General features: G+C 37.9%; 1 protein-coding gene across 1 annotated transcript; it reads left to right on the top strand.

Moving 5' to 3' along the window:
- The first annotated feature begins 878 nt into the window (after positions 1-878).
- On the top strand, positions 879-3898 carry LOC141596524 (uncharacterized). Its single transcript, XM_074416722.1, has 12 exons — positions 879-1041; positions 1148-1408; positions 1499-1690; positions 1784-1834; positions 1945-1968; positions 2207-2269; positions 2359-2580; positions 2677-2881; positions 2988-3101; positions 3246-3325; positions 3420-3459; positions 3612-3898. Exons 3-10 carry the CDS (start codon positions 1523-1525, stop codon positions 3323-3325), a joined length of 927 nt encoding a protein of 308 aa, XP_074272823.1. The 5' UTR covers positions 879-1041; positions 1148-1408; positions 1499-1522; the 3' UTR covers positions 3420-3459; positions 3612-3898.
- Positions 3899-12349: the final 8451 nt, after the last annotated feature.

Below are 12349 nucleotides of genomic sequence, written 5' to 3'. Positions count from 1 at the left end.
AAGTGGGCCTGTGACCACCAAAGTCCAACAAGGAGATTTAAAACTCTATAAATATAGCTTTCTCATTCATTCAAAGGGTTGGAATTCATAATTGCAAAGGAGCTAGAGAGAACAAGTGCAAATTCCTACAAATCCTCTCTCAAAAATCATTGCAAGCGATCAACAAGCACATCAAATCGTGCGCTGCGTTGAAGATTCAATCACAAGTTCAAACCTTCAAGAGAGATTCAAGTCATCGCGACCCTCTCAAGAAATCAAATTTACATCACGCGTGAGCAATTAAATTTGTCTACACGCACCCTTCACGTGTACCCCGTACACGTACCCCTTACGGCATATTAGAATCAGAGGATACATTAGAGATTGTACACGTACTTTTTTGATATTTATTAATAAAATATAATTGTTTCCTTGTTTTGTATTTCAGTTATCGTTATACAAAATTTGCTGTTACACCACCACTATCCCCTCATCGGACCACCACCATAACACTGCCATCAGAATCACCGATCGCCGACGACCTAACATACACCTTCCATTTTTAATTTCATCTTCATCTTTTCTTGTTTTCCAGAACCCGTTTCCCCATTTTTTTCCCCATCAATCTCACCTAGTTTTCTGAATCTTTGTTCTTCGTGAATTAACATTGGAGAGAGATCATGGGCTAAACATCATCAATGTGGACATGAATTTCATCTTGGTATGTGTTTTAGAGGTTGAGTAATTAATTTTGATACGGTTTGCGTGTGTTTAGAGTCAGTCACCTAGACTATTTTGAGAATAAGGTATTCAATGTTCGTTTTATTATGAGTTAAAATGTAGTTGAGATTATTTTGAGAACAAGGGTAATAGTTTGGATTATTCCCGTGAAATAACCCTATTTTTTACCTAAAAAAAATCAAAAGTGAGTTTCATCCTAGGTTATCTTAAGCCCGACTCCAACTTTTCAGTTTGAAACCCAGGCGATGATGGAGGATAGAGTCCCGTGGTTGTTGGAACCGATGAGCTATTATCGTGTCAGCTCGTTCAGAATACTTTCAGGTCTTTATTATTATTATTATTAATTGAATTGTGATATTCCCCTTGTATAAAAATCAACAAATTCCTATTGTTGATTGTTTCATGTTTATGTAAATTGAAATGATAGGTAGAAAGAGATGTGGAGGATGATATATTTCTGCAACAAATCGTCTACAATGAACTGAAGCATATTAACTACCACCACAACAACAATATTAATGTTAAAAAATTTAACAAAGTTGTGGAGAATCAGGTTGTTTGGAAACTTTTGGAAAACAGTCATCTCTGGAAATCCCTCCACGTATTGGCTAAACAATCTAACCAATATCAATATTTCGACAGTGCCATAAGGGCCTCCGCTACTTTGGTCTACCTGCTTTATACCAAGGTAAGGTCTTCTCTCTTTTCCACTCCCTTATATACAAACTCCTAGACACGGGATCCAAATACGACAATTATGCCTTTTCCTTGTTCGTAGGATTATTTGTATGAGTGTGGTCGTATGCGCTCAAGCTTTAAGCAGCTGAATATCTTGTGGGAACATTATTTTGCAAGGGCGGGGAAACAAAAATGTCGTATTGATGACGTTTTCAAATCTCTTCTCCGTGACAAGATCCCCAAGGACAAATTTTTCTATGTGACCGAGTACTGGCTTGATCAATTGAGTAGCGTACATTTCTTACTTCTTGCTACCTTATGCAGTTATGCTGTTATTTCATTGCAGATAACGAGTACGTCTTAGTTTGCTTCATTTTATGCGCAGTCTTATGCAACTGGACTTACTATCCCGCCTATGTTTGATGAGCCTGCTATGGTTTGTGTTCATAAAACACTCAACTGCTCTATCTCTTTATTCTCTCACCTTTGTTTAAGAAATTAATTCACCTGACCTTACTCGTTGTTCTTTTTTGTGTGTGTGTGTAGTCCTACCATCTTATACTGAGAAAGGTAAATTCAGCCTCTATCATTCTTCACAAAATCTCATTGAAGACGGACGATATCCGTCACAAGCTTGTGATGGATACCATTTCTTCTCACAAAATACCCATTGAGAGTTGGGTGGGAAGCACATGGGTTGCCCCACCTTGTCCTCTCTCCCTTTTTGTGAGAGGTCACAAGCTTGTGACGGGATTAGCCGATCTTTCTGATGTTCCTTCTTTACGATTTTATATTGGTGTACATGTAGACTCCCACGTTTGATTACATTAAAAAGATAGTCACTCAAATGAAGTATCCTCCAACTTTCAAGGTATAACTTTTGGAAACTAATACTTCATCCATCGACTTAAATCATCTTGCTTTAATACATACATATCATGTTGTGTGTTTCGAGTGAAGGTTGATGACTATACGCGTATGCTAATCAAGTTTGCTAGAAGAGATGGCATCAAGTATGAAGAAATATTATTAACCAGAGCTGTGGAGCTAGTTGATACTGAAGCCCTCCACAACCACTATCCCGACTCATGTCCCGAGGAAGAGTCTGAGTCTCCACTCAAAGACTTGGATGTGAAGTTGATGTATTTCTTCGAGTACTTGATCCAAGATTTGAAAAGTGATGTATGTAGTACTCTCTGTCTGTGTATGTTTTTTTTTTTTAATATTTTGGAAGTTCTTCAACTATAGTCTAAAATACATTGAGGTCTTCCATTACAGGTCAATGAGTGGATAAGCGGTGTGTTGACGCCTTTACATGCATTGCTCAGACCTATAAATGCAGCGGACGAGCCAGAAAATTATTTGTTTATATCGGCTAATGTATATGAGTTGATCGAAGTTGCTGAGCTTCGGCGTAAAGCTGTGGGAAGTCGTTTTATTAGCCGAAATCATCTTATGTGGGCTTTTTATGAGTGTGGATATGGTAATAAATCTTGTTTTATGTAAACATACAATAACAGTATTAATGTATTATTGGAATCTTACATTCGCCACTGCTCTATAGTAATCATTTCCTGTTTTGGTGACAGGTCTTCCTCCTAAAATCAGAAAATCCATAAATCTAAACACGGATCATGATGACGATGAAGATCATCCTCCTTATCACGTATATATGACTTCTATCAAGCTGGCGGAATCATTTGGTATGCTATCGATGCTCTGTTGTTTCCCCTTGTTTCATATTGTAAATGTTAGGTAGTGTTTGACGAAAAAAAACTCTTTATAGAGAATGAAAAAGCTTAATGAGTTTGTACATCCTGTGATATGTTCTCATTTCTGAACTGCAGAGGAAAAGAAATTGCTACTTGAGCATTTTGTATTTGTGATCCTTTACATGAAGGATGTTGACATTGATGATGAGATGTAGGTGAGATTGTTTAAACATCTTTTTTTTTTTTTAACTTCAAAGTTAAACATGTTTTGACCACTAATCTTGAGTGTGGTTATTTTATCATGTTTAGGTGATAAAAATGCAGAATCGCTTCAAAAATTTCCTGAAAGGTAATGGCCTTCACACATCTAGGTATAAGTATGTGTGCCATAGAACAATACTTTAAATAGAACTTGTCTGTCTTATTGCCACCTCTATATTTATCGGTAATAGCCATTAAGCAGGCCGCACTTGGTAATGTTTTTCATCTTATTTGTCGTAGATTTAAAAAGCATCGAGAGGCCTAAAGTCCCAAGGAGCCAATTTGAATCCAAGGAGCATTCATGTTTTGATTCATGTGGTCTTAAGTACCCCACAGGTGTTGAGCATTTGAAGAAAACACTCAAGTCAGGCAAGCTGGAAAGCTTGGTTCGCATTGCCGATTCCATGATTGCCTAGATATACCTCACTCGGCTTTCGGCTTTTGGCTTTTGGCCCTCCCAGTCCCATTATGCCCGTCTTCAGTCCTTGTAGGTATTTTGTGCTTAAAAGTTGTAGAAATATTACAATGGCGTGTTTTGAGTACTAACCTGTTTCATCTATGAACGGATAGGAAGGTTGTACTTTTATCAGATGCATTGATTTAGAATTGTTTATCGTTTACGTTGCTTTTGGCGGCATGTTATAAGTGATAACCTGTGTCATCAGAACAGAATCAACAAATAGGACATTATCGTTTACGTTGCTTTTGGCGGCTTGTGCTCAGAAAGCAAAACTCGAGTTCGAGCCCGAGCTTGAACCGTTCTCGAGCTTATGAAAAAATTGCGCTCAATATTAAGCTCGCGAGCATTAACATGAGCCAAACTCGAGCTCAACTCGAGCTTGTATATAATTATTGAATTTTCGTTTTTTTTTTTTAAATATATTTTCAATAACAAGGCTCGAAGGTATATATACAAATATATTTGGAAAATTAATGGGACATTTGAAACGTGTGATACAAATATATAATTATGACAAATTATCTTTATAAAATATAAGCAATATTTTATCTAATTACACGAGCTTTTCGAGTCGAGCCAACGTTAGCTCGGCTTGACTAGTTAATTTCTCGAACCGGGCCGAGCTTTGACCAAGTCGAGCTCAAGTTGCTCGCGAACTGTCTCGTCTCCTTATCACACCTAGTTTCATCCATGAACAAATAGAAAGGTGGAGCTCTTGCCCGACACGACACGATACTTCAACACTTTGTTTTACGTTAAAATTTCTTCCAATATAGCCGTATTCGACACTCTGACATGTGTCGGATATGATATCGTGTCGGATAGGAGTATCACAGTGTAGACGCATTATGTTCTTTCATTTATTTATTTTTGCGGCTGCTAAATGTAAACACATATCCAGGACATTGGTGTATCTTTCGATAAATATAGCACACTTTGCAACTCTCATGTCTCTCTCTTTTTTTTTTTTTTTTTTTTTGACAATCGGGTTAACGAGATCTACATTTTAATCGCACGCTTAGCTATCCTATGAGCGGCTTTATTACAAATGCTAGGAACATAAGCAAAAGAAATGCAATGAAAGTTTGCCGCTAGATCGATTATATCGTCAATAGTATTCCTAGTCCAATGTTTGAGTTGAGAGAACCGGAGGACTTGAGCAAGAACCTGCAGACAATCAGAAAAAATGTTAATATGAAGGAAACGTGGAGTTTTCCTTATTAGATTACATGGTGCTCCGAAAGATATAGTATCTGATCGTGACCCACGATTTTGTTCGCATTTTTGGAGGAAACTTCAGGAGGCTTGGGTAGTAAGCTAAAGTTGAGTACGGCATTTCATGCCGCTACAGATGGACAGACGGAGCATACTATTCAAACGTTAGAGGATATGCTTCGAGCTTGTGCATTAGAGTTTCAAGCCGGTTGGGAGAAAAGTCTTCCCTTGGTTGAGTTCTCTTACAATAACAGTTTTCACTCCAGCATTAAGATGGCGCCATTTGAGGCTTTATATGGGAGAAAATGTCGAAGCCCGTTGTGTTGGGATGATATAATTGAAGCTGCGGTTCTTGGACCCGAAATGATGCAAGAATCCATTGAGAAAGTTAAGCTAATTCGGGAAAAGATGAAGGCGGCTCAGGACCGTCAAAAGTCGTATGCCGACTTGCGTCGAAGGCCGATTGAGTACCAAGTTGGAGACAAGGTATTCTTGAAGGTGTCACCTATGAAAGGGGTGAAGAGATTTGGTATTAAGGGCAAGTTGAGCCCCAAGTTTGTTGGACCTTATGAGGTACTTGAGTGGATTGGGGAGGTGGCTTATAAATTAGAGTTACCCCAAATTTGTCTAAGATTCATAATGTCTTTCATATGTCTCAATTAAGGAGAAATCGTAGTGACCCCTGCCACGTACTTCAGTCAGATGTGGTCGAGGTGGAACCAAACCTCACTTATGAGGAGCTACCCGTACGTATCCTAGATAGGAAAGATAAGACCCTAAGGAATAAAGTCGTTCCACCGGTAAAGGTTTTGTGGCGCAGCCAAAAGTTTGAAGAGGCTACATGGGAAACTGAAGCATCTATGCAGGAGAGATATCCGCAACTTTTCGATTAGGGTAATCCTTCTATTTCAAGTTTCAAGGACGAAACTTTTCTTAAGGGGTAGGGTTGTAACACCCCGTAATTTCCACGTCATCCTATATAATTAAATTCTTATTTTAAATAATAAGAATGATCCACAATAAAGATTTTATCCTTTAAATCTATTATTTTTCGACAATGATATCCAAATAGCCCATCTTAAACTTACACTCCTCAAACTAGCGAATAACTAATTTGTCGTTGATCTTAATTTTATGATATCTTAAAGACGGATTTAGCTCTTGATAATAAAATGAAAGTTGTAGATCTTTCTCTTAGCTTTCCAGCGCCACTGAAAACACCTCAATCGGAGTTCTGTAGAGGAAATTATGCCTAAAATACAAAAGGCTGTCGCAGAAATCCGCGAACAAGACCCACACTCGTTATTCCTCTTTTCACCTTGATTTATCATTTACGTCATCACCTAGGATGGCAAGTTGACAACTTGATTTTTTTTGCTTGGAGCCCAAGGCCTACCCTCATAGGCATGTGACTACTTTACTTCAAGTAATAGCCTAAGGTTTAGCCTTAATCATTCCCCTAACCTATAACTTACACAACACAATCTGCACTCACAAATCTCTCCTCTTTGCCATGAGCTTCTATCCCAATTCTGTACATTTCATTTCTTTCATTCTCACATCTCTTTCATCTTATTCATTAGTAAGTTTAAGTGGTTATTTAGTTCTCATCCTTTTATTAGTTTATTTAGAGTAGTATTTAATTAATTGTTTTTCATTCTTATGTTGTTCAAGAAGGTGAGCAAGAGACATTGGTTGAGGGTTATTGTGACACCCTTATATAAAGCGTTAACTAAATACGTAAATTCTACAGAAAAACTGACAGGATATGTTTGTAATTGGTTCAACTAGACAAAACCTGTAATTTTTAAAACTTTTCTAAACCATTCACAAACATTTCCAAGAGGAGGGTGCCAAAACCTGTAAATACTAACAAACTAATTTACATAACATAACTAAAGACGCGGGGATATAGTGATACAAACCAAAATAGAAGAGGGAGACATATGTCCCTTCAAAATATATACACAACCAAAAGTTTAAAGGTTTCTACAAAATATAACCAAACTAAATCCAAGGTTCTTTTGCTCACTAGCTCGTCTGTGTACCCCAATTAATCATCTTCAACCTGTCAATCGCATTTTATACAAACACGAAAGCCACAATTCAGGTGGGGAGTAACTTGAGTCCTCCCACCACGAAATGTCATATTTAATGTAACATGTAATGTAACATGTAAACAACATGATAAATAATTCAATTATCAAGTATTCTAACATATGAACACTAAACTGACCAATTTAAGCTATCATGTGAAACATATAACAAACAAGAATCAAACTTTATCAATTGTAACCGGCTTACATCTCACCTATTACAATTCATAAAATCACCATACAAGAAAGGGCAATATATCAAAGACAGGCATAAGTTCTTAGTACGGTCAATAGTCACTCTGTAACTCGAGTCTATACCACGAGGTAGGGAAGGTAATCGAACCGGTATCTTGGCTCAGAGGTTCTATCAAAACATGGACAAGACACAACACAACCCTAGCCTAAAATCACAAGAGACCTAGACATGCGGATACACACCACCGCACCAAAGACCCACAATTTTTCTAAAACAAAGTGAGTACCCTAAGGAGTCCACCAAAGGGTTGGCTAGTACTTAAGCTGACCACTTACCCTCAAAATAAGTAACGAGGTCATGCCCTAACTTGGATATAATCCCACCAAGTCAGGAACACAAAGGCTATTAAGCAGTGAACATATACTCGTCAAAGACTATAAAGACCTATCTATGACAATCACAACAACCTGCAAAAAGTATTTAATACCAATACCATTTCTAGCAATATTAACAATATTAATGGTTTCAGGGAATCTAGGGCCGTTTCTACAATATAAGAAACTATTAAATTCAACCAACAACACATGTGAACTAAAACTTAATAAATGACCTAAAACAAGAAAAATGCCGATTATCCAATTCATATAATATTTCATCCAACCGAATTTTTACCCGCAACCCCAGTCCTGCGACAGGTACGGGTTAAATTGCGGCTGACCAGTCACACAATTGACTGACATCGATTCAGTCAAAGGGACCAAGGCTCAGTTTTCGGCATAATCATCCAAACATTACAATTATCGCTATAAAATTCATTTTGAGCCTATTCATTACAATTTCATTTTATAACCTATTCTAACATGTGTCAACTACCAAAATAAACATAATTTTTACTTTCAACATAATTTTTACTACTAATATGATTCATTTCAAAAGATTACCCATTTGTTACTTATACTAATTATAACATTAATAAACCCGAAATGACAAATGCATGAAAAACCGCGAAACAAGCAACGGGCTGACCCGGGCCAGCCGTGGGCCTGCACGGGCCTGCCGGGTCTGCTGGGCCTGCTGGCCGCCACCCCCAACCCTCCATTTCTCCATTTTTGTTCAGTTTAACATCGTCTGAAGCATCAATTAATCATTCCTATACTAATATGTTAACTTAAACTAACAAAAGACATGAATTAGACATGCATTTAACCCATATTATCATGTGACATAAACTACTCAAATAAAAATCACCAAAATCATACAAAAAGCAAAGAATGTGACGATTATTCGTCGAGTAACTCGAAATATGTTACCTTTAGCAACAAAATGAGCAACTAGCAACTAGCACCTTGAACCCAAACCCTAATCTGCCAACTAACCACTATCTTCAACAATATACGAGTCCCCAAACTCGTCTTCCAAATCTTCACCTAAATAAACAATAAAAACACAACAATAAGCACAAAAATCGAAATATGCCCAAATTCGTCTTAAATCAACATCAAGAAAACTGAAATTAAAATATACTAGGATGTAGATCTTGAAGAGAGGATTCCGAAAATATAAATTTTGTGAAAATCGGATTAGAAACGAGTGAGTTATGGTGAAATTAGCTTGGATTTTGTATAAAAATGGTGATTTTATGTTTTGGAAAGCTTTAGAACATTAAGGAAGATGAAGTTGGAAAAAGAAAAATGAAAAGGAAAGGGGGAAGGGGGTGTGCCGCGGAAAAGGGAGAGGAGGAGCGGGATGAGACGGAAATTTTATGAGTCGGTTTTGGCTCGTTTCGACAATAATTAGAACCGTTTGTCAAATGCAAATTCCGACAAGTCCAAAGTTCTTAAACACGAGATTACAAGAAAATTGAGTATTCATATGACCCATTTCCAAAATCGTTTGCCCAATTTTCAAAAGAGTTGTCATTTTTCCCGATATGCCCTTATTTCAAAATAAAAAGTTTTTACACGGTTTAAACTATTTTTAAACATTTCGAAACTATCAAAATAAATACTTTTCTTCAAAATATAATAAAATTATATTTCTTTGAATTATTATTACTTCAAATACATTAATATCAAATTTTACTTGATTAATAAATTACTTCCGCAATATAATAACGGTCCGAAATTACGGGCGTTACAATCACCCCTCCTTTTAAAAAGTTTCGTCCTCGAAACTTAGAAGGAGAAATTATAGTATACAACATCTTAATAATATAATCATAAGAAAAATATAGGTATCTTTTCAATGAAACGGTGATACTCTTGTTGATCAGACAAGAACATCCACATTCATATCAAGATATAAAAATATTTCTACACCAATAAATGAGAAAACCCATTATTGGGACGTCTCCAACAACGAGATTTAACATTCACTAATGTTAAAACCATTAAAAATCATAAAAGCATTTTCAAAATTTTAGTTTAAAGTTCTATAATAAGAATAATATCTTTACTAATTATGATTAAACACGGCTTAGTAACTCGGAAAAAGAGTAAGAAAAGGAATACCTTACGAGAATAATTCAGGATATTTAGCTAACATAGAAGCTTCAGTCTCCCAAGTCTCTTCTACGACATTTCCACAACGCCAAAGAACCCGGACTAGAGGTACAACTTTGCTCCTAAGTTGCTTGTTGGCTTTTTCAAGAATCCGAATTGGCCTTCCTTCAACCGCCAAGTTAGGCTCCAATTCAAGAATCTCTTCTTGGATGATATGGCTAGGGTCACTAATGTACTTCCTCAACTGAGAAACATGGAAGACATTGTGAACCTTGCTCAGATTTGGGGGCAATTCTAAACGGTAAGCAGCAGGACCAATCTTTTCAATCACCCGGAAAGGTCCAATATATTTAGGGCTCAGCTTCCCTTTTACGCCAAACCGTTTCACCCCTTTCATAGGTGACACTTTAAGGAATACTTGATCATCAACCTCAAAAGAAAGTGGTTGACGACGGACATCAGCATATGATTTTTGACGGTCCTGAGCGGCTTTCATCCGCTCCCGAATGATCTTAACTTGTTCAATGGACTCGGTCACCAAATCAGGTCCTAACATTGGAACATTTTGGGTTTGATTCCAACAGACTGGAGTACGACATTTTCTACCGTACAGAGCTTCATATGGTGCCATTTTAATGGAGGCTTGATAGCTGTTGTTGTAAGAGAACTCAACCAGAGGTAAACATTTCTCCCAAGAAGTTTGGAAATCTAAAGCACAGGCACGAAGAAGATCCTCTAAAGTTTGAATTGTTCTCTCGGTTTGACCATTGGTGGCGGCGTGAAAAGCAGTGCTCATCAATAGTTTACTACCCAAGGCCTCCCGTAATGCAGGTCCAGAACGAGAACAAAATCGAGGGTCTCGATCTGAAACTATATCTTTAGGAACCCCATGATAGCGCACTACTTCATTCACATAGGCACCAGCTAGAACTTCTAATCTCCAGGTCTCTTTGATAGGAATAAACCGAGCACACTTAGTCAATCGGTCCACAACCACCCAAACAAAGATTCTTTCCAAAGGAAGTTCTGGGTAAAGCCATCACAAAATCCATGGAAATAGACTCCCATTTCCAAAGAGGAACATCCAAGGGTTGAAGCAAACCCCCGGGCTTTTGATGCTCTACCTTTACTTTCTGGCAGGTGAGACATTTAATGACATACTCCATAACTTCAATCTTCATCCTAGGCCACCAGAATTGCAATCTCAAATCTTTGTACATTTTGGTACCTCCCGGATGAACGGAGTAAGGAGAGAGGTGTGCTTCATCAAGAATTCTTTTTCTCAAATCGGCTGCACTCGGAACATAGATTCTACCATGATAACGAAGATACCCATCATCATCAATCTTACAATCCTTAGCTTGCCCAAGTTGAATTTTGGCTCGAATGGATTTGAAAGTAGGATCATCGGGAAGGCAAGCACGGATCTCACGGTAGAAGTCGGTTCGTTGGTGACATGGCATCAAGATGATGAGAGCCCCTTTTTACAAGGCTTACTCCTAATTTTTGAAGTTCTAAAGCAAGTTCGGGAGGTAATTCTGAAAAGAATTCAAAGAATGACAGGATTTTCTCGCTAAGAGCATCAGCCACCACATTAGCTTTTCCTTCGTGATAAATTAGATCGGCATCATAGTCATTCACCAATTCCAACCATCTTCTTTGTCTCATGTTCAGATTTTTTTGGGTAAAGAGGTATTTCAGGCTTTTGTGGTCGGTGTAGATGTTGCAATGGACTCCAATGAGGTAGTGTCTCCAAATCTTTAAAGCATGCACCACCGCAGCTAATTCAAGATCATGAGTCGGGTAGTTAACTTCATGAACTCTAAGTCATTCGAGAAGCATACGCAATGACTTTCCCTTTTTGCATCAAGACACAACCTATACCATGCTTAGAAGCATCACAGTAAACATCAAAGTCCACTCCTTCTTCAGGTAAGGTCAACACCGGAGCGGTAGTCAACCTCTTTTTCAATTCCTGGAAGGCATTTTCACACTCCTCAGACCACACAAATTTAGACTCTTTCTTCAGCAATTGAGTCATTGGCCTAGCAATCTTTGAAAAATCCTTCACAAATCGCCGATAGTAACCCGCCAAGCCAAGGAAACTACGGATTTCAGAAACATTGGTCGGACTTTTCCAATCAACGACGGCTTCGATTTTGGCAGGATCTACCATAACGCCCTCTTTCGAAATGACGTGCCCAAGGAAAGTCACTTTAGATAACCAGAATTCACATTTAGAGAATTTAGCATACCATCTTTCACGGCGCAGAATCTCTAAAATAGCACGAAGGTGTTTGGCATGTTCTTTTTCAGATTTAGAATAGATCAGGATGTCATCAATGAACACTACAACGCATTTGTCAAGGTGTTCTCTGAAAGTACGGTTCATCTGATCCATGAATACTGCTGGAGCATTGGTCAATCCGAATGGCATCACCGTAAACTCGAAATGACCATATCTCGTCAAGGCGGTTTTAGGAATGTCGCTTCTGACTGGAATTTGATGA

This window comes from Silene latifolia, chromosome 8 (assembly GCF_048544455.1).
Source record: "Silene latifolia isolate original U9 population chromosome 8, ASM4854445v1, whole genome shotgun sequence".
Taxonomy (NCBI): Eukaryota; Viridiplantae; Streptophyta; class Magnoliopsida; order Caryophyllales; family Caryophyllaceae; genus Silene; species Silene latifolia.
The sequence above is the reverse complement of the archived record's forward strand: the minus strand, read 5'-3'. Positions and strand labels throughout refer to the sequence as shown.

Bases quoted from the DNA above. Each gene is read 5' to 3' on its own strand.
- LOC141596524 (XM_074416722.1), top strand. From the start codon at position 1,523: ATGCGCTCAAGCTTTAAGCAGCTGAATATCTTGTGGGAACATTATTTT. The intron at 1,835-1,944 runs GTTTGTGTTCAT...GTGTGTGTGTAG, and splicing joins TGTTTGATGAGCCTGCTATG to TCCTACCATCTTATACTGAG. The intron at 2,882-2,987 runs GTAATAAATCTT...TTTTGGTGACAG, and splicing joins TTTTTATGAGTGTGGATATG to GTCTTCCTCCTAAAATCAGA.